This window comes from Cyprinus carpio, chromosome A21, assembly GCF_018340385.1.
Source record: "Cyprinus carpio isolate SPL01 chromosome A21, ASM1834038v1, whole genome shotgun sequence".
Classification (NCBI taxonomy): Eukaryota; Metazoa; Chordata; class Actinopteri; order Cypriniformes; family Cyprinidae; genus Cyprinus; species Cyprinus carpio.
In genome coordinates this window covers 8,830,991-8,854,103 of record NC_056592.1, presented here as the reverse complement: position 1 = coordinate 8,854,103, position 23,113 = coordinate 8,830,991, and the positions used below count along the sequence as shown (strand labels likewise).

At 38.7% G+C, this 23,113-nt stretch overlaps 2 protein-coding genes across 2 annotated transcripts in view; both read right to left on the bottom strand.

Moving 5' to 3' along the window:
- Window positions 1-17,791, bottom strand: part of LOC109104842 (breakpoint cluster region protein-like) — a 67,935-nt gene extending 50,144 nt beyond the window's left edge. The window contains exon 1 of the mRNA XM_042778852.1: window positions 15,497-17,791. Coding sequence (XP_042634786.1) covers window positions 15,497-16,979 — 1,483 coding nt within the window. The 5' untranslated portion in view covers window positions 16,980-17,791. The remainder of the gene's footprint in view (window positions 1-15,496) is intronic.
- Window positions 17,792-20,088: 2,297 nt separating this feature from the next.
- LOC109045506 (sarcoplasmic/endoplasmic reticulum calcium ATPase 2-like) overlaps window positions 20,089-23,113 on the bottom strand; it is a 28,679-nt gene continuing 25,654 nt past the window's right edge. The window contains exons 19-20 of the mRNA XM_042778851.1: window positions 21,812-21,929; window positions 20,089-21,570 (exon numbers count right to left, since the gene is read on the bottom strand). Of these exons, the coding sequence (XP_042634785.1) occupies window positions 21,301-21,570; window positions 21,812-21,929 (388 nt within the window). The 3' untranslated portion in view covers window positions 20,089-21,300. The remainder of the gene's footprint in view (window positions 21,571-21,811; window positions 21,930-23,113) is intronic.

The following is a 23,113-nucleotide window of genomic DNA, read 5'->3' as shown; positions in this document are numbered from 1 at the left end:
ATACTTTAAGTAAATCAGTAGGTTATTTTCCCTCAAAAAATGTAAATGGATTAATGACATGATACTTTTGCCCTATTTATTAAAGTATTTAAAAATACTGTACATTCAAAATGCAATGCATTCATAAAATGACTTGAATAAGCCTCTTTTATGGTGAACATGTATTTAATTTCTGAATTAAAAAATAATTTAGATTTTTTTGGGCAATTTTGGACAGAATGAAGTCTTGAGAGGACCATGTGAGAGAGTATCTGCTGTACAGCTGCTGTGATTGGTCACCTACTAGAACAGTTTATCAAGGTGAGAAGAGAACTGTCATATGGCATCAACACACTAACACACAAACTCTCATTCTCATGTACTACACACCCTCTCATGTGCAATAAAGCAAGCCTATAAACACACACTACACTATAGGTGCAACACAAACACTCACACTCACACCACCAATAGGTTTATAATTGAATTCTTTAATAACCATCATAAATCCTGAGTGTTCTGACAGGCTGTATGTAGCTCCTGCTTTCCTTAGGGCACCGTGCCACTCCTGAAGCTTATTACTTTTCCCATCCCTGGGAGAGACAGAGAAAGAGAGACAGGAAAGGCTCTGGCAGTCGACCCCTGCAGAGCGTGTGTCTCTGTCTCTCCTTGTCATCACCGTCTACATCTTTGTCTCTCCCTCTTAAAAGCTCACAGCAATGATGTTTTAGACATTACTGACCCCTCTACACACACACACACACACAAACAACCAACCATTCAAAACATTGGGGTCGGTAAGATTTTTTAAAATGTTTTTTAAATGAAAGAAGTTTCTTATGCTCCCCAAACCTGCATTTATTTGATAAAAATCAAACAAACAAATATAAAACAGTAAAACAGTTATATTGTGAAATATTACTATGGTGTTTTCTAGTTTAATATATTAATGTAATTTATTCCTGTGATGGCAAAGCTATTACTCCTTCAGTGTCACACGATCCTTCAGAAATCATTCTAATATGCTGATTTTCAGCTTAATAAACATTTCTTTTCATTATCAATGGTGAACACACTTTTAATTTTTTTTTAAAAAAACAAACAAACAAAAAAACAAAACAACAACAACAACAACAAAAAATCATTTTCAGAGCATTTATTTTAAATAAAAATATTTTGTAACATTATAAATATCTTTACTGTCACGTTTGAACAACTGAATGAGTCTTTGCTGTTAAATTAATTTCTTTAAAAAAAAAATCTTACTGAACCCAAACGTTTGAGAAGTAGTGTACATACAGCATACACTATATGGCCACAGGTATGGCCCAAAATGTGAACTGGCCTAAACAATTAACTTCCCATCTAGCATCAGCACAGCACTGTAAAAGCATGACCTATGTAAAAACTGTCTGATAGATAAGTGCAGTTGTCACATTTGTCATTACCCTCTTTTACTTTTGAAATCCCAAGTACAAAATTGAGTCATTTACAGCTCATACAGCAACCAAGGGCTTGAACAGAAGTCTGCATGCATCAAAAATTCAGTTAATGGGCTATCGACAGCTCAGGCGTCTGGCTATGGATATAAAAACCTGTATGTCAATATCAATTCAGTGAGCTACACAAAAAGCAAGGACTGCATTTTGATATTAGCACTAACTTAATAAAGAAACTTTTAAATCCAACCTTGAAAATAAAAAGAATTCCTGAAATGATAATGGTGGTTAAATGTTCAAGCACAAATGACAGTACTTAGATATCTGAGCCTGTAATATAACTGCAGCATTAAGTACAAAAAAAAGTGCATAAGCCATGACTTCAAATATCTTAAAAAGTTCCCTGAGAGTTATTTTCATAAGCCATCTTAAATCTTTTATCCTTTTAAAAAGACTGGAAGTGCTATTTAAAACTTGCTGAGCTCATGGAAAGCATAACATGAGAATGTGTTTTCTTTGTGATTTTAATCCAGCATCTGATTCAAGTTACACGTGTCTGTGTGAGACTTCTGATGTGCACAGCTTATACGATTCCTCACCAAACTGCAACGCAGACTGAATTATGACTTGGCTCTCAGGAAGAAAAAAAATGGGTCAGTTAGAACCACACAAATCCAGTACTGAATGCACTCCAGCTAATCAATATCTACAAACATTCAGCAATGTACCAAGCAAGGCAATTTATCACAAACACAATGATTTGTTTAGTTGTTTTTGCCTGTTATGTCAGGGCAGTGGAAAACTCAAAATGACCTTAATGAAGAACTTTAAAAAAGGCCAAAGTAAATATGAAAACTAAAACACTACCGTTAAAAAATTTGGAGATAAGATATTTTTGAAATCAGTCTCTTATGCTCACCAACTCTGCATTTATTTGATCCAAAGTGCAGCAAAAACTGCAATATTGTGAAATATTATTACAATGTTTTCTATATTTCAGCATCCATTACTCCTTTTTCGAATTTTGGACAAAAAATAGCATTACATGTACTGTTCAAACAAAATCACAGAATGCTCTGGCCAACAATTCATCCACGTTTATGGATGGATATATTTCATTCAATAACAAAAAGTATCAATAAAAGCAATTCAATCTAATAAAAAAAATAAAAAAAAGAATGCAGCAATGTTGCTAGGTAACATTGCTTCATGGGAATAAACTTGTGTGTTTCACATAAGTTATTTCCCATGTTGAGCATTTAACAATCACTAATGAGATACCATTTCAGTTAGTATGCTGCCTTAAAAGGCAGATGTAGTATGGCAGACAGCAAAGCAGCAGATTAGGTTTTACTGTAGAGCCACCATGCAACATTCTAACATTTAACACAGTTACCACAATCACGTCAAAATGGTGTCTGATGACCCAAAATTAGCACCAATAATTAGAGCTCTCTTGGGTCAGTAATCTGCCTTATAATTAGGAAGTTTAAATAGCTCTGGGTGGCCACATTTGCACACAGTAAGTGGTGGAGTGTGTGTAGCAGTGTGTGTGATATAGGGGGCCACGTCCTGGTAATTGCTCCATTCTGGAGCCAAAGCACACATATAAAACCCGAAGATCTGTGATGCTGGTGTGTGGGCAGGGTAAAATGGAGAGACAAATGTAAAATAGGTCTCTCATTCAAGCATTGTGCTTGGGAACAATACAGATATCACATATAAAACATTATACTGTCTGCCACAACCCATAATTTAACCATATACCTATAAAATTAGTCATCTAGATTTCTTTTATAGTCTATTTTTGGTCTCTTTTTGCCTTTAAGTGATTGGGAATGGGAGAAAAGAGTGGAATGGGATTGGGAAATCATGCTAGATTCAACATTTGATGGCAACATGAGCACCATATGCTTACTACTCTGAGCTCCATTACTGAAATATAGAAGCTGATACTCTGAGCTCCATTACTGAACTCAATTCACAGTGCAAAGGTGAGTGGACACTCATTAGGTGGGTGGACACTTTCCCATTATTGAATTTACAAAGAGAATTCAGGGCTATTCCAGCAGGATGGAATACACCCACACACACGGAATAGCCCTGAAGAGAAAATGCTAATGAGTGTCAACAGGGAGGAAACAGAAACAGATGAAGAAGTGAAGGGTTTATATGAGGGAAAAAGATATATGAGATAAGACAGGAATAGGCCTGAAGAGAAAATGCTAATGACAAAAAAAAAGCACTGGGGGGCGTAAAAAAAAAAAAAAAGCCTTTCTTTGAACAAATCCAACTGGTTTTCCTTTTAGTAACAAGTTTTTAGCATTTAATGGATAATGCCAGGTGAAATAAAAGAAGCAAACAAGACTAATACCTTTCGACTAAGATCCCTAAAAGAAGCCATTTTGATTTCGCCCAACATCTGGAGAGATTATTTATGGTTTGAAGTCGGAGACAACAACCATACACAGCAAAACCAAGGAATCAGCCCTTCCCCCGACCCAATATCAGCTGATTATATTTTGATGGTACTGGCTGCCGTTCAAGGTTTTCTGAATTTAAGCCATATCAAATTGTATTCGATTATGTTTATTGTACTCTCAGCTGATGCCATTTTACCTCAGAGCATAATTCAATTCATTGAGTGTAATCACGTTACATTACTCGCTGAAAGTTTTTGTGTTGTCCTTACTGCCACAAGACAATAATTCATCATTTTAGCATAGCTTTTTGCAAGCTAGTTGGTCCCTCAATGGCTGTGGGAGGCGTTTTCAGTTGGTTGAGCTTCCAGGATATGGTGACATCAAACATCATCTCTTGTTCTGTGTTTAAACGCAAGGTCACCTTGAGCACTGTTCCCGTCCTCCATTTCACCCTCCCTCCCTCACTTGCACACTCACTCCTTCTCTTTTCCCATATCAGCAAGAATATTTCACACCTCGCTAAGGGAGATCTTTCCTATCAGATCACACAACCGCAGCCAGTGGCAGCCAAGAAGAACACACAGTATTTTAGCAGAGGTGTGTGGGTATCTGGTACTTTGTATTGAAGAAGGAAGCAGAATCAAAACTGATGACACTGACTAAAGTTGAACTGAGGACACAAAAACGTAACCAGACAACACAGAGCATTTATTATGCATTAAATGAACAACTGTCTGCATTCAAAACAGGGCTTGACATTAGGTACATTGCAAAAGCTGTCTGGTTGAGCCCATTGGGTGTGTAATACACCGTTTCCCGCTATTGTGATTCCAGTGTAAAAACATTTATGCCACCTTCACCTAAAAAGCATTAATGTTGAGCCCTGAATATGTGTGTACAGAGAGTAAGAGATACAATGTCTTTCTCGTCAAAACTGTAACATTAAACCATTGTGTAGTCTCAGGTCATACCATGACTACATATACACTTTCCCTGTGGGGACACCACTCCTGTCACAATATACAAAAAACAAAGGTTTAATAACTGATTTCTGACATAGAGCAAGGGTTCTCCAAGAGGATGAAAGAAAGTACACTTTTCATAGACTTTTAAAAATATATATATAATAATAAAGAAATATTTTTTTAAAATATATTTAAAATATGTTGTTTATATTAATATATTTAATAAAATGTTTAATAATTATTAACCCTCATTTGCTTTGGCTTCAACACAACAATATAGAATATAAATTCAAGCTTAATCTTTTTCACACACTTTACTAATTAGCTTTTATACATAAAATTATAAAGCTGCCTTTATATTTTGGGAAGGAGATCATCATATTTCGGGGTCCTTGCTATCAAAAAGTTTGAAAACATGAAAACTCCCTCACAGCAGTCATTGGTGGGGCAGGAAAAGAGTCCCAGCATCAATAACAGTCACCAGCACATGCCTGGTCCCTAGGGAGAAGACACTATGAAGCAGGATAGTAGAGTGTGAGCGAAAGAAAACAGAAGTGAAGATAAACTTTGCCATTTGGGCCAGAGCGTGTTTGTTCAGAGGGACACTGTGGAGTGGGCAGTGCTGTCATGAGGCTTTGTTCATAATGGTGACCAATTTTCTATGGAACTTAACTGTGTAACAGCTGCAGTGTCTGATTGTGGCCATAATATTTGGGCTAATCTGTGGCCTTAATGCAGTTAAAAAGCCTGGAATGAAATAAAACCGAGAAGAGAAGAGAAGAGAAGAGAAGAGAAGAGAAGAGAAGAGAAGAGAAGAGAAGAGAAGAAAAGATGGGAGAAGAGTACCAGAAAGAAAAGGAGAAGAGAAGAGAAGAGAAGAGAAGAGAAGAGATACATGGCCATGCAGAAGAAATAATAGGCCGCTACAGAGTTGGTGTCACTATAGAGCTAGAACCAGTGAATGTGGTTTAGGAAAAGGAAAAAATAAAAAGTAGAAGAAAAAAAAACATAAAAGAAAAATAGAAAATTAAAAAATAGAAGAAAAAAAAAACAATTGAAAAGAACAAGAAAAGAGTAAAGAAAAATGGAAAAGAAAAAAGTGAAGTATAGGTCAAAACTCAGCTTGAGTTCTATTGGATACCTAAACCGCACATGAGCCAAAGCATTAAAATCCAAAACACATTTTCTCTTGGAGACTGTAGGGGGAGAGACCAGAAGCTGGCCAAACCTTGATCCACTGACTGTAGGGGGAGAGACACAGACATGCAGAGATGGATGATAAACCACAGCTTCCTCCAACTCAATACAAGCCCAGAGTTTAAGACATCCTGTACTCAAAACGCCTCTTTTTTTCCCAGAATTTTCGGTTCTCTTCTGTCAAATGCTTGTGTTCCTCAGCTGTGTTCTTGGCTGATTTGTATTCTGGCTGATGAGGAGAAGGAGACATCGTGGTTTAGAGTTGTATCCAGCTGCACCGTGGCGCTCCGCCTGTCCTCTGAGCCTTAAATCAGAACTGGCCCACCTGCCTTCAAAAGGAGGGTAGAGGCAGAGAGGAACGAGCACCCAAGACTGCTAGATATGAGTGCAGCTGGCCACTAGACATCAGTCTCACTCATTAGTCATCACTCACTCTGATAATTTGTTATTACTATAACCAAAATTCCCCTCCGACCCGACAGCAGTTTATTCTGAAAACTCTCCCAGATGAGCCTCACTAATATAAATCCTACTACAAAGAGCCAGAGGTGATTAGACAAGAAAAAGTGATAAGAAAATGAAGAGAAAAGAGGGAAGCAGAAAATGAAAATGGGACGAGAATGCCTAAGGGACAGAAACAACTAAAGTACAGTTGAAACAACATGAAACAGCATTTGTAACATTTAATTTTCATAATGTGAAGAAAAAGAATCTGCAGAAATAATATACTATGGGACTTGGTTTTATCTATTGGTATTTGATTGGATAGTCGAAAGTAGGTCATTAATTCATTAATATTTAATTACTAATATTTAATTAATTAATATTTTTTACCCAACTCTGCAAACTTAGTAATGTCACAAACTTAGCGACATTACAGAAACAAAATATTATTTCTCATGTAGAGAAAGTTGCATTGTGATGAAAACTGACATTTTTCTTTAGAACATACCAGGGACACACAAAGTATAATTACATTTAATTTAGTTAATTTAGACAGTAATTAGGATCCATTTAGATTTATTTTTGTTGACAACACATACAGTGTATATTAAGATTCTGATCAATAACTGTAATAACATTTCTGCCCAGTAAATGGCTAATATTTAAACTCTATATTATTAAGTGTAAAAAAAATAAAATAAAAAACAAATAAATAAAACACCCTAAACAAAATCAATAATTTTTAATGCTCATTTAAAAAGGGTATTAAAGGGATACTCCACCCCAAAATGAAAATTTTGTTATTAGTCACTTACCCCCATGTCGTTCCAAACCCGTAAAAGCTTTGTTCATCTTCGGCACACAATTTAAGTTATTTTGGATGAAATCCAGGAGGCCTGTGACTGTCCCATAGACTGCCAAGTAAGTTACACTGTCAAGGTCCAGAAAAGTATGAAAGACATCCTCAGAATAGTCCATCTGCCATCAGTTATTCAACCGTAACGTTATGAAGTGACGAGAATACTTTTTGTAAGCGAAGAAACCAAAAATACACCTTTATTCAAAAATTACTTTGTCAACAGTCTCCTCTGTGTCTCTCCATTTAGGGGTGGAGTATCCCTTTAAAGCATGACAACATTATAAATGAAAGTATTCAATACAGCTATTCATTTTGAGATCTTCTAAAGATTAAATTTAACTCTATTTTTTTTAATAATTAGTGATTTTAATTATTAACTTTAAGCAAGCATTATATAATGGCAAAGGTAAAATGAATGTAAAATAAAAATAGACGTAAATGAGCCTGCACAATTAAACATCCAACATCAGCCAATATATCCAACACAGACTGCTAAAGTCATTAATAACAGACAATGGCCAGTATGGTACCTATGTATATTGTTCGGGTTTTTTGGTCTCACTTACATGCATTTGCCTTTGATCATTATAAAATTAAATGCACATATGTATATTACTATAAACAGCAGGCTATGTAAGAGAGGCAGAGAATAATCCTGTCATTGCAGTCACTGTACAGTGTTCCCTTATCACTGCAGTCAGAGAGAATGAGAGCAGATACAAATACATTCCCTAGTGTCCTGCCAAACCCAGTTCAGCCTCTCTCTCCTCTGAGCACACGGCCCCGTTCCAGTTTACCACTAATGCCAATTCACCATTCAAACACATACTGATAACTGCAGCTAATTACTGCCAACCTTAACTGAAACAGACTTCACTATCACTGTCTATATTTAGTGGATTGTAGTAATGGTACAGCTGAATTAGAGTTGTCACTGGCTGCAGTATTCAGAGACTTCAAAGTCATAATGTCACATAGACCCAGCTTCATATCAAAGATGATTTGCATAAACCATTGGCAAAAAAAGCTTAGTCTAATCCTCACACTTTACTCTAACATTACCTGAGTATTAACCCTTTCCTCCAAAAGCCACTTTTAGCCCGATTATGGTGCTATAGTCATAACACTCTTTGCCACATCCCTGACCCTAATCCTTTACAGTTGTGCCGTGATGGGAACCAGACTTATTGTTTTTGACATAAGCCTCGATGGGCCAGTGTTTTGATCTGTCATGATACACAATCCATTTCTTGCCTAGAGTAGACAACACTGTCATTAATTTCTTTTTTTTTGTCTCTCAAATAGTCTGAAGGTTGAGTTTGACAGCTGGGGAATGGAAAATAGTATTGTGAAGCCTAAAGAAAATAGAAAATCTCGATCCCAAGCATGGAAGGAGGGTGCGTGTGGCTGGCAAGGGTGACAGATCCTATTACAGTCAGACAGGCTAATAGAACATTGTCCAGTGCCTCTTATACAAAGAGTTCAAACTAAGCGTGGCAGGGCACATGCATGAATCAGTGTTGTTATTGTTTACTATAACTTCAATTACATTTTGTTCATTGAAATAAAGCTGAAATAAAATAAATTATAAATATTAGAAGAAAAACAAACTAAACATGCATTTTGAAATGACTAACTGAACTAAATTAAGCCTAACTGAAAACAAACTGAAAACAAGCACATAAAAGCTTACTAAAAATTATGAACTCTCTAAAAACAAAACTAATTCAAAATAAAACATATCATAGTACAAAAAAATAAAAAATAACATTGGTACAAATGAAACTGCAGTTATCATGTGGAATGTGATGACAAGATGTAATCAGATATTAAAGTTGTAGTTGACCCAAAAATGAGTGCAACACAAAAAATAAGAAGAATGTTCAAGTCAATAAGAGATTTTAAATTTTTTGGTCAATAATCCATGTTAATGCCTTATTTGGAGTGAGGAAAGAAATAAGAGAGAAACAAAAAATGTGGAGAATACAGAAAACCTGCCTTATTTTGCATGGATTGCTTGGCAAGAGCAACCTTTGGCGTGGGTTTCCCTTCTGCTCTTTAAAATAATTCAGTTATGAGGGGACCCCAGTGTCCTTTGGGTCCAACGCTTTGATCTCTTCCTGGTTTTCCCTTTGTTTGGTTGAAAACCCAGAGGCACATCACTAAGGTTCAAGTGTAATAATTGGCTGCAAGCAGTCTAGATTCAAAACAGCTGTCCAGACTACATGAGGGAGCAGTTTTGGCTGAAATAAACAAATGCTTCATTAAACAACAGGAAAGAACAATCTGGAATGTCTTAGTTTTATCAGCACAGGGGTGATCAAGGTTGATTTATGTCATGCCACAAAGTGCAACTGCAGGAAGGCCAGAAACAAAAGGTACTGACAGTGCAAACAAGCCCATTTTCATAAATTTGAAAGAATCATTTGCTTGTTTTTGTAAGGCCCATTTGGTGTCCTTTGAAAGCGATGAGGGATTCAACATGATGAATGAAGCACAGAAAAATGACGCTTCTCTAGTGACTTCAACAGGATTTGAGATTATGTGCCGTATTTGTATGACAACATGGATTTGTGTTTTAATCTGAAGTGTGACAGAAGTCACCTCCTATGCAAATCTAAATAGTCCTCTCTTGTCTGACTCATACATCTTGAATGTAAACTGTGATCACTACAATGGTCCCGCTGTCAGAAAAGGCCAGAAAACAGAACAGCCGTAGTTTTTACATAAGCAGTAAATCTGTTTTATTACAGATTTTTTTTCTCCATGTGCTGTCTATTGGAATGGCTGCATCTGTGCGGCGACAAAAACTTCTGTGTTCAAGCACTTGGCACATGTGGCCCCTCCGACACGCGCTCAATCCCCACACGCAAGCTTGTGCATGCTCTGGAAAGGCTGACGAAGCTGCGGTCTGGGTGGAGTGTGGCAGGCTTATGGGGTGATGTTGGGTAGCTCTTCCTCAGTGGGTGGGGTCACGGTCGACTCTGCATTCCCAGGGCTGTACAAAGTTCATGACAGCCAGAGCAATGCCCCGCTCCAGGAAACACTCTGCAGGGGTTTGGCCATCTGTGCCTGGCCTAGCGCATCAGCTTGGCCAACTGCTGTACACCTCTCATTCATCACCTGTTATGCCCTGATCTACAGCTACTCCAGCCATACATCAACAGCTCGAGTGGGCGGTAATGCCATGTTAGATTTGTGCTCATGATATGCCTAATAAAACTACAAGTGAAGTATCACAGCTCCAAATTATGCAAAAATTGCAAAGTCTTAGATCAGAAACTTATCAGTCATTAAACATTTGAGCATCTTATCTAACTTCAACTAAAGTCTGGAATACACTATACGATTTTAAAACAGATTTTAAAATACTAGGCATCATGGACTTGCCATACTTTGTAAACGGTTACAAATTAACCATTTTTGTTGTCTGAATTAAAAAGTATGTGCAGTTCTGTGAAATCTGATAGCCCAAAATCTGCAGACTGGCTCTTACTTTCAGCAAAAAGCGTTGATTCATCCAGACTGCAAATTGGGGCAGACATCTTTACAAAAGTCATGTAATATATTATAACCTTAATTTACTTCAAACTAAAATCAAGTAACTCCTGTTTGGAGACCGAAACAGATTTTCTGATGCAATTTGGATTAAATTTGATTAAATGTCCATTTTACTTACAAACAAAATAAATTTTCTTTCCGCAAATGCTGTAAATTACACACGGTATTGTTCAAACTAGTACCTTGTTGTCTTTTTAAAATATTAATTATAATAAAAACTGCAACAAATAGGAGAGTCAGAACAGCCGGCACTCTCCCAGGATCAGGAAACAGTCCTCCATAAAATGTGCTGCACACATCTGAATATTTTGTTGTTCTGGAACAGTGTTGTAAATATAACGTAACCAATGATTTCTAGTTGTCCTCTTTTGGAAGGCCAAACAAAGAATTTTCGCTTTCACAGCGTCTCCATGACATAGCGCCGGCAGCAACAGTGAGAATACAAACTACGCCTTCTTTCTTTGCATGAACATTTGGGCGGTGTTATGCAAATCTTCCCACATCGTGACGTAGACATGTGGGGGCGTGTTTAAACAAGCTATTTTAGGAGGGCGTGGACGAGTCTTAACTTTCATAAAGAATATCTCTTTGGGTTTGAGACTTTAGTCTTTGCAACTTTAGGGATCTTATCTATTCATGAACAGCTTGTAACACTCCAAAGAGAAAGAAAAACTTGAAATCACATCATATGACCCCTTTAACAACTCCAGTCATTGGCTGATTAAAGGGTTAGTTCACCCAAAAATGAAAATTCTGTCATTAAGTTTCAAATCTGTAAGACATTCGTTCATCTTTGGAACACAAATTAATATATTTTTAATGGAATCTGAGAGCTGTCTTCGCAGGGAGATCTGTAAAATAATCCATGTGACATCAGTGGTTCATCCGCAATTATACAAAGCTATGAATTCCGAAGATGATCTAAGGTCTTACGGATTTGAAACGACATGAGGGTTAGTAATTAATGACAGAATTTTCCTTTTTGGGTGAACTATCCCTTTAAAATGTGACCCTTCTTCTTCCCCTTTTATTCCTCTCCAAGAGAGAAGGAAGCCAGAAGAGGGCTGTGAAAAGTTTGCCTTTACTGTTATTTGGCAGAAAGTCCTCAGACAACAAGCTCTTACTCTCTCTTTCCAACACACTGGGTGGCAGAGCCTTGTTGCACTGGCGTTAATCAGAGTTTTCCTGTACATGGCCATATGATATTCTCACAACACAAATTTGTGTCATTTTCTCACATATATCCCCCACTAATACTTTGCTATTTTTTTCTGCTAGTCTTGCATTTCAGTTTCTATTTAGAAAACACAACAAATAGCTATCTTTAGAGTGGAAATCTTTTCTGCAATACTGTGTATTCTATTCACAAAATCTGGCAAACGTTTACAAAACAAACCAGCGGAGACACATGGATTAGCCAAATATTCTGGGTTTCCCTGAACACAAAACAACAAGCTTTTTTTTCAGAGGGAAAACCACAGTCATCATTTCCACATACCCAGTGTGCATTCTGTTCTTGGTCTTCACTTGACACCAGAAAGCACACTTCTATGGATCTGAAGAGTCTGTCTAAAAATAAGCAACTGGACAGCCTGACCTCAATGTGGTGCTGCTGTACAATGCAAGCATTCAGCTGAACGCACACCTCTTCATTCCTGTCCACACCTTCTTTCTTAATCTCGCCCTTGTAAAGACATGAATATGTGACAAGGGTAATACTTTTAATGGAACCTCATGACAAATCTGACATAATATGGGAAAATATTTTTTAAGGGGAAGCAGAAGAGCAGAACAGGTTCCTTTTAGTAAATCAAAACCGTACAGCCCATAAATGTGGCAAATTCAATCCTTAGCGTCACATTATATATATGACGTCTAGTGTCTAACCTGACCTAGTTTATCAGTTTATCTACTCACAATACATTTTAATTTTCTTTTTATTAGCATATCCTCCCACATAACACCATTTGAAAGGCTGAGCACTCATATTCATGCAGTGGGAAAAAACAATTTTCAACAATTTTCCCCTGTGCACTACAAAGATTTCCACACAACCGTCAATCCTTTTCCAACTACCTCAAATGCCAGCGTCACTGTAAACGTCATTTTTGACTTATGCAAACATATTGACCACAGAGCACAGCAGCTGCCTGGTCTTTTTAATGAATGACTGATGTTTTCCTGGGTATTTGTCAGAGAACTTTCTGTTTTCTGTCATCCCCTGTCTCTTGTTTTCACTGTGAATCACTCGCTCTTCACCCCAAAGGACACTGCTACTGATCTGTAAACCACAGAAAGACATTTCTTCCTGAATGGCCGCTTCAAATCGCCAGTGGACCATCGGGAAACAATTACAATTGTTGTTTACAAGGGGGACATTGACTGTGAGAACAGTCCGCTGAGGAGGATGAGGAAACAAGAGATGTAGAAACCTCAGCAGATGGGCCTGATTTTGTGTGCTGAAATAATTTTAAAGAATGACAGGGTTAGGCTGGTAATTAGGAAACAGAGGTGAAGGGCATGCTGGTGTCTGCTAGAACTATCTACTTCACTGAGGTTCTTTTATCGCAAAGGCTTGAAGATCTGATAAATGCTTTCAAATATAAAAATCACACATGCATATGCACACATGCATGATTGGGACTGTTCACACAATTATGCATTGATAGCCTTTTTTATGTGTCTCAGCAGCCCCCACATCTCTACATGTCCACTGAGGCGAGAGACAGCAGTTCAGCAGGCTACATCCTCCTGCCTCCTTCTTTTCTTACAGTGCTTTGGATTTGGGCCACTGGATTTCATTCCTCTCCTTGACAGTGTCCTTCAAAAATATGTTTCTAAGCAGCAAGTCAAACACACTGAAAAAGCAGGCAGGATCTTATGAGATAGCATCTCTTTCTTGGCAAGATAAGTTGCATACTGTTACGCTAATGTAACCTGCATGGCCTGCGAGGGCTTTCTTCGTTAGATGAATGGCCGCTCTATTGATTACATTCATTTGGCTTGATTCCCTGTTCAAGAGGAACAAAAGTGCAAATGATCTAAAGCTAAAATGTAAATTGATTTGCAGATAAATGTAGCATATTAAAGTAGGAAATCATCTGGCATTTCATCAGGTTAAAGATCTACAGATGTTTACTACAACGCCACCTGGTTACATCAAGCTGTGCTAACTGTTAAAAATAAGCGAGGTGGCTTTCAAACGTATTCACATTGATTTTCAAGTCAGTATGAGGACAAAAGAACCTAGAGTTTACTGGACTGTGCTCAGCTGGTGTCTATCTATCTTCGTCTGCCCTCTGTTATCTCACTCTTGCACAAAGAGAATCTTCCTGGCATTTGAATGGACGGGCCGTGCCAACACCCTCCGGGTCTGTCTGCTTCACACCAAAGTGCAATTCACCACATCAGCTCAAAAGCCTTGGGATTTTAAGCCAAGCGTGCCACATGATACTGGCCTCCCCTGTAGTCATTCTGATAGCTGATGTCATTCTGCTTCTTGGCGAGAAACAAGTTAAAAGATACTGGATAAAACAAGTAAAATACTGCAGTTCAAAATTTAGAATGCTTATAAAGACAGTCTGACTGTGGAAATAGCAGCCTGGTGAGTCACGCTCATGGATATCGGTCTCTCTGGCTGAATCTTCCAGACACCTGCTTCTTAGGTAACAGAACTATACTGTACTTTATTCAATAGCAAGAGTTCCTACTTCTGCAGGACGCAACAATAAGAATTGCTCACTAGCCTGGAGCCAGTGAAAGTTTTAGGCTAGTTCATTGATCATGTACATTCCTTTTTATGCCTTCAAATATTTGGTTTTCTGACATGTAATTTACATTGTTGAAACTTCTGCTGAATCTTTGTCCTCCACGTTATCCGTTATCTAGCTGGCTAACATAGATGAGGTTTTGCTGAAACTGTAAAAATGACTTGTGATAGTTTTGAAAGCATCCACCTAAATGTGCTGAAAACTACAAACCAAACACTAATGTTTTGTATCACATGCCAATGTTTCCCAGCAAAAATCAGTTTATGAATTTATGTCAAACTGCACTACTATGGGGTTGGTATGGATTCCAGGTTTTGTTATTTAAAAAAAAAAATTAAAATAAAAATCTTGGCCTCATGGTCATAAATTAGTTATATGACTGAGTCTCATCAGACCGGACTAACCAATCGCAGCAAGCAGTGGCCAAGTGTCTGACCGATACAGACAGAGCGTGAAATAAAAGTGGACAATAGCTTGGGACGAAAAGCACAAAAGCTCACAGAGGACGGATTTAACGGAAGAACAACAAAATATAAAAGGAGATAAAACAGAAAAGTTGACTGATCAAGCATGCAGAGTAGAAGAAAAACATAAAATGCCCACTCATTTTCACTGTAAGAATGTGTCTGGCCAAAAGCTTTGACTTGCGATTATTCAGCCACAATACACATTGCTACCCAGTGTATCAGCTTGACAATGATGCCACCAGTGATGTCATGTCCCATTTACAGTCTTTTTGCTTACCTAAGACCATTCATTTTTCTGCTACATTTGATGTTTTTTAGGAACCGCTTCACTTGTGATATGCAAAACAAAACAACATCAACAACAAAATGTAGAAGTCATAATCATGTCTTACCTAGATCTCCATGGTAACTGTTGTCATGGGAAGCCCGAGTGGAGGCAATAGAGTCTCCATCATGGGGCCAGATTTGTCCTGTTTTCCTTACGCCCACAATGGTGGCCTCAGACACCACGACATGTTGCTGCCGGTGTCGTTTCTGTGTCTGTGGTGTAGGGGGACTGCTGCTGTCAAACGAATGCTGAGAATTCTGGGAGTTCTGAGAAGGTGAGCGACTCTTCTCTCGGAGTGGGCGGCGGTAGGCTGTTGTAGGGCTGGGCGACACGTGACTGGACTGTCCCGAGGAGAAGTCTTCCTCGCTGGATGTCAGGTTCTCATTGGAGCTGCAGTCTGGCGTGTATCCGCCTCCTCCGCCTCCCACATCCTCCAAGCTTCCAGGGGAGTATGACCTCCTGGGCCAGGTGAGAAGATGGTCGTCGCTTCCTCCATGGTCTCTCATAGTGACCCTACCGTCACCACTTTCTCCTGACATCATCCCTCCGACGTAAACACTAGTGTATGGCTGGAAATCTGATGGCTGCCAAGGTGGTGGTTTGGCACCGTTCGGTCTCGCAGTGCTGTAGCGTGGACTGGGTTCGCCATCTTCATACTCTGCATCGTATCCGCAGGTGCTTTCGGTAGATCGCCCCCTATAGACAGGCCTGGGGCGTAGATCACCTGCGACCGTGGCAAGGTTGCCTGGAAGTGAATGAAGTGACCTTTTGCGCTCCATCTGCATGGTTTGGTTCCCAAGAGAGCTTATTTTGTCCGAGACCTCACGGTCGTTGACTTTTACCAGGCCCCTGTCGTGTTGGAACTCAACGTTGGTGTAGAATGGTTTCTCTTGGCCTGATTTTCCATCACTGGCTGAGTGTGAGTTGGCCCGTTTGATTCTCTCAAAGTTTGAACGTAAGGCAGCCACCCCGAGCCCCATGCCCGGCTTGTCTTTGGGTGATGGATCCGAGGGCAACTCCTTGTCAGGGGGTGGATGGGGCCTGCGAGGAGAAACTCCACCCCTCTGTGTTGATGGCGAGAGCCCGTCGTTCTCACTGACCGGCCCTGCTTGGTGCGCCTCGAATGATGACTGTAGCTCCAATCCATCACCGTGGGAGGCCGACTTCCTGGCAGGGGGTGGTCGTGGTTTCACTCTGGTCTCCCCCACAGGCTGAAACCTGCAGCGCTCTGGCTGTCCGTGCTCCTGTGCATGGAGATGCTGAGAATCGGCCCCAACAGCTTGCGGGTCCCCTTCGGTCATGTGAGGTGGCTTCCTGAAACCCCATCTCTGCCGGTCGTAGCTCTTTCGCTCCTTGGCCAGCAGTGTCTGAAGGTAGATCATCCGGAAGCGCTCTTTGTTCACCTCCATTTCCAAGCGTCTTATGGACGCTTTACACTTCTCCAATTCTTGTTCGATTCCCCCAACAGACCTCAGCTCCATCTTCGGAGGCTCAGACTCTGGAAACTGTGCTTTCCAGGCTTCGATGAAACCCACAGGCTCCACCATTGTGTTTGCTCAGGCAGAAAATATCAAATTGGTCAGAAACACACGGTCAAGTATATCCAACTAATTGGAATTTAGCTGAAGGAAAAGAAAATTGAGGAAAGTATTAAAAGTCGGCAGTGGCCGTTCATAATAAACGATATTTCTTCAATAACACTTAATACAAACGTTTACAAAACACTTCGTTCATGATTTCCCTGGAATTGTCACTAGAAGTCTCAGTCTTTCTGTGCCAAAATTGTCGTCGTTGGGCTCGAATTGTACAACGACTGAACGACCGTTATTGAGCACGTCGTGCGAAAACAATAAAGGAACGCGCATTCTCATCTCGCGCACCATTCCGACGAGACCACTTGCAGAATATCACGCGCACAAATCTCGGTCCCCAGCACAATGACAGCATCTGTTCTCCAGAGCGCACGGGATGGACAAAATACTCCTTAGAACGCTTTCCAAATTAAACTGTTCACCAAAAACAAATCATACGGTCCGGTCGTGTCTGTGGAGAGGTAACGTTATTCCAGTTGTCCTGCGTTCATGTGATATCAATGTGATATCTTTTTTATCACCATTATCCCCAAAGCCCTTTGTGCTTACGTCTGTGTCTGGAAAAAAAAATTAATAATAAAAAAAATCACTCTCTTCGATTTGTCGTTTAGTTCCCGTGGACGAAATTCTCTAAAGACGCTCTCGATTATCCCATTTTGTCGCTGATAATTAGACTGTGCAGATTTGCCAAGTCTGCTGTACGTATTGCCTCTGTATGAAGAGCATTAAAAGCTGCTGCTGCTGCTGCTGCAGGAAGGGGCGGGATTAAGAGACATGATTGACAGCTCTCCCAGCATGGGTTCGATTTAAAGCGACACGCTGCTTCACCGCACAGGCCAGGGAGCTTGTAAAAAGCGTGGCGTGGTTTAAATATCAAAAACTTTTTTTTTTTACATGTGTTAGGGGAAATGCAGTCTGTTTTTGTTGAAACCGAGTCGCGTTTACACGCTCATGCAGCCTTTTAACTGTAAGAGAAATAACACACACAATATTGTGGAAACAAATAATGCACTAAATATATTTAATGTTTTTTTTTTTTAATTTGACAAAATATGTGCAATGACGATTTGCAAAAATATAACCTTTCATGTCTTTACTTTTGTATGTAGCTAATTAAAGGCACTGAACTGAAATGTAAATTTATTTGTGCTATTGCCAATTTAACAGAATTTTGATCACTGGTTACATAAAAGATGCAGCTGTGTTTATATGTGAATTAAGATGATGTCATTGTAATTGGACCGTGTTTTAGCGCCAAAATTTGTCTCTGTCGCCTTCAAGTGTTCAATATTAGACATTACAGCCGTAAGGACATCTCTATGCTTAAACACCCTCAACAAACATGTACTTATTGTTTCGGCTTCATTGATGATTTTAGAGCCATAGAAGCACATACTGGCCGCATTTAAGTCTGTTTTTCTCCTGAGGTAACAGACTGAATAGTAAAAGAAAATCTTACTCCTTAATTTGAGGTATATTTAAATTTATTAAATGGCTTTTCCTAACAGATATACATAGAGAGGCACAAAACATGAACGTCAGCATTGGTAAATTAACTAAAGAATTTATTTGTAAAATGATGTGTTGAATCATATACCATTTAGCAGCAATGTACACAGCAAGTTGCTATATAAATATAGATCAAATTATTTGGCTAATTACAACTGAAGGCATGCATTATACTATATAATACATGTATATAAAACTATGACAATTGACAAAAAAAATGCAGCAAACTCTACTTGCATCAGCATTAGGCAATGTAGACATTGTCATGCAGGGTAGAAGATGATGCTGCTTGCCGTCTTATACACTTAGTACTCTTATTTCTCTGTCAATTATTCATTATTACTGAGTTTTTATTATGGAGTCCATTCTTACATGTGATATGGCTATTTTCTCTGAACTGCACATTCAACATGCAAGTTCTGATATTCAGTAAAATAAAGCCACTCAAAACAGACATGCACAACACAGAAGTCTGAGGTTTCCCAACACAAGCAGAGGCAGAAGCAATATCTGCCAATAAAAACAAATGGGGGGGGGGGGGGGGGGGAAGCAATATCTGCCAATAAAAACAAAAATGCAAATGCTAAAGTGCACTATTAAATAAATATTTAGCATATAAGCAAGTATAAAAATGGGGAAAATAATTGTATGATTAATTGTTAATACAAAAGGCAACACTTACTAAAAAAGAAAAGACTGCAACATATTTCTAATGGCAATAGTGTTTTCATTCTTGTCATTTATGCCAACATCCAAATTCAGTTCCTGAGCAAGTCAGAACACAGTGTACGGACCATTCTATTAAAAACTAATGGTGTATTAATTTCATTCAGAGACCAGATTGAAATTATATGGGGTAAAGGAAATAATCACGCAAGTAATTTGACCAAGTCTTTACAATATATTATATATTTCTTAAAAACAGCATATATTGCGGTGGAATATAATAGTGGAATGTATTCAAGCTAATATGGGCATGTGTTAATGCAGCTATAAACAGCCACAGTAGTTGTAGTGGGAATTTAGCAGATTTACATGTTAGCAGGGTTGGTCCATTGTCAGAAAACTTGAGGCTTTGGGACATTGTCGTAACACAGTGAAAAGGAGCGGAGAAATGTGTAGCGGCAATGTCAGTGACACTTACTTTAAGGAAATGTTTATGATTGTTAGAAAAAAATACTGACAGTTCCACACAAAGAGCATAGTCAGGGACATGCATCCATGTTAGCAAGCAAAAATTAGTGTGATGCAATGGAGAACTAAATGCCAGAAAGCTTGATTTCATTAAAAAAAAAAATAATAATAAAAAAAATTACTTAGTACCGTTTGGGTGTATGTGCTGCATGTGTACAAATATACAGGCCACTGCCAGACTGGCTGGTGAGGACCAAACAGGAAGCCGCTTCGCAATGAAGCCCCTCCCAGCTGTCAATCTTGTGCTCATGTATGTAACTAAATCTCTGTACATCAAATTTATTTATTCAAGTATATTTGCTCCTAAAACTTGCCGTGCTGCATTACAGGAACAGACCAGCTTGTAAAATGAAGACACGCATTTGAATTCAAATGGTTCATGAGTGTATTTTCTTTAAAGTAGAAAAAAAAAACGATAGCATGAAACATTTTGGTTTTGCATTGTAAAATTCATGTTTTGAATGCAACACCTAAACCTTTGCTGGCAAAACTTTCTACTCCTTTGTCTCGGAACTTATCCCACTTAACATTTACAGCTTTCATCAAACCCACCCCTCCCCAAAAACAAAACCCCCTAAATTAAGTTAATGCAACTTCATTCAATTAAAAAATACAGTGAAAACAAAAAAGAACTTAAAACAGATTTGTTAGGGCCAAAGGAATCAGAGTTCTGTTTATCATCAAATAGAGGCACCCCTCATGCATTAATGTGTAAAGCTAAGTGGAGGGAAAGCAACCAGAGAGAGTCTAATCTGACAGTCCTGAGGTAGCTGTACTCTGCCTAGTGCAGAAAAACTGGCTTTACTAATCAAAAGTGTCAGGTAATAGTGGAAACACAATGTTTACCCATAAAAATGGAAGTTATTACACATAGGGAAAGACATACAGGTACAAATCATAAGTGAAAAACCACACAAAATGCATGCAAAATACAGAACATGCAGCTTTCATCTAAGGATTTGACCATGAAGCATTCAAACATCCAGTCCCGCACTCTTTCTCATGCTGCTTTAAACACCATGCTTGTCTATTGGCTCTGAGTGATGTTCACACCGAAGACACAAAGGTAAACATTAGTAAACAGTTCGGTCTTGTTCTCTTTCTCTCTCTCTTTTTTTTTCTACCCTACCCACTCTGTTCTCTATTAGCAAACTGAACAAATAATAACAAATTAACAATTGCATAAAATAGTGTTAAATGTCTATACACAAGCACTTTTTCCATTTAGCCATTTGAACATAATTTGGGGCAAAATCAAATTGGATATCATCATAATTGATAGTAGTTTGAAATGAGACATGACACACATGATTAATTAAAATGCAAAAAGAAACCAACAAGAAGTCCAAAAAGATTATTAATGGTCACTAATACTTGAAGACTTCAGGTCTGTATGGTCTCCTTAATCCCCAACAGACAGTTAAAAAAAGGTTATATTTCTAGATCACGGTTATTTTCGTGTTAATCCTGTCTTTCTCGTACACAATCTCTGTAGCGGAGGCACACTTTAAACGCACAACCATACATACAGACACACGTGCACACTAGCTTCACACATCTGTACTCATTTCAGTCAAGACCAGAACATTTCGGCCAAGTTAGTGTCAGTGCTGTAGAGCCACAGCAACAGGGGGAGTGAGAGAGCCACGAAGGGCCAGGAAATGCCCTCTGTGCAGGCGCTGAGAGAGCAGGCCATGCTCTTGGGACCGTCCAGGTCTTTGGGCTTGTCCAGGTAGTTTCTGGCCACAAACTTGAGCACTTCGTCCAGCAAGATGACTGGCAGGGACATCTTTAACACCATAAGCCACTGGGTCACGTTCAGCGGGGTGATCTGGAAGATCATCTGTAGAGAAAATGCAGTGCTGAGTAACTTAACTACTATACACAGTTAATAATAAATGGACAATTAAATAAACTAAGAGCAGTTTCATTGGAAAACAATATGAATACATACATTTACTTTTTTCAAAACAACTGTTAAAAAGAAAATAAAAAGACTCAATTCTATAAAGAATGCAAAAAAAAAAAATACAAAGAACAAATACACTGAAACTGATCATCTTATTGATTAAAATTGATCTTACCGGCAGGGGTTCCACATAAAGGATAAGGAAGTGGAGGGACATGGAGAGGCAGATGGCTCCTAGCAGCCACACGTTCTCCCAGGGGGGCATGCGAAGCAGAGACTGGTTCTCGGAAACACTACAACAAGATAACATTGTGAAATTTAGAGAGTTTGCATATTTATATTATAAAACACTTATGCCATTCACTTCTGGTATTAAAATCCATTTCAGCTGCTATACAAGACAAGACCAAGAGAACCAATCTGACTTGCATTGCAGCCTGGAATTAAACCACACCATGCTGGTTTCATCAGGCCAGAAGAGAACTGGCCCCTTGATTGAGCCTGGATTCTCCCCAAGGCTTTTTTTTTTTTTTTTTCATTTTTTTTTGTCAGATGGTGTGATTATTTGTGGACACAATTTTTGGCAATATTGTCGACTTGATAGCAGACACTACTTGAAGAGAACTGAACTGAGATGGATGATAACATCACTGAATCAATGATGAACCGACTTTAACCGAAAAACTGACTGTTTTCTATTGTCCTTTTGCGTTGTTTTTCTTCTGTTTATTACACGGCTCTGTTGAATACTTGATTTTGATTTGTCAGTCGCGACTTTCCGAGGTATGTTATCCCCCGATAACAACCGGTAAAAGCTGATAACACAGGCTCATCCGGGTAACAGCAGTCGGCGCTATACTTACGCTTTTTCTTGGTGGAAGCTTTGCGTTTGTTTAGCTAATAAAATATTAAAACTCGATTCAAAATTGTGTACAATTATTTAATTTTGTCATCCTAGTCGCGGACTCGCTCTCTCGTTTCATAGAAACGCAGTTGCTGCCATTTTGCTAAGACTGTTTTGTACGCTGTAATGGATTGTATGATAACTAACAAACTGGTAAGATTTTTAAAACATTTTCATCTTAAATCTTTTATCGCCATAATTATTTATGTGGTGAAATGCTGTGTAACTGCTCCGTATCCCTTAAATGTCCGTCTAGTTTGAGCTTGCCTCTTGCTCACAACTGCTGTTTTCACGGAAGCTTTGCGTTCAAATATTTCAACTCAAATCAATATTTTGTGTCTAATTATTTACTTTTGTGGCAAGTAGCCGTGAAATAAGCGGGATAATGTTCATCCAGCCAGTTGTTATCGTAGAATAACCCACTTCAGAGTAATACAAGACCGATCACACTGTCAGGGGTTATTCTGCGATAACAACCGGCTGGATGAACATTATCCCTTACTTAACACTGTAAAGCTGCTGTGACACAATCGGTATTGTATAAAAGCATTTAGAAAAAAAAAGGAAACAAAA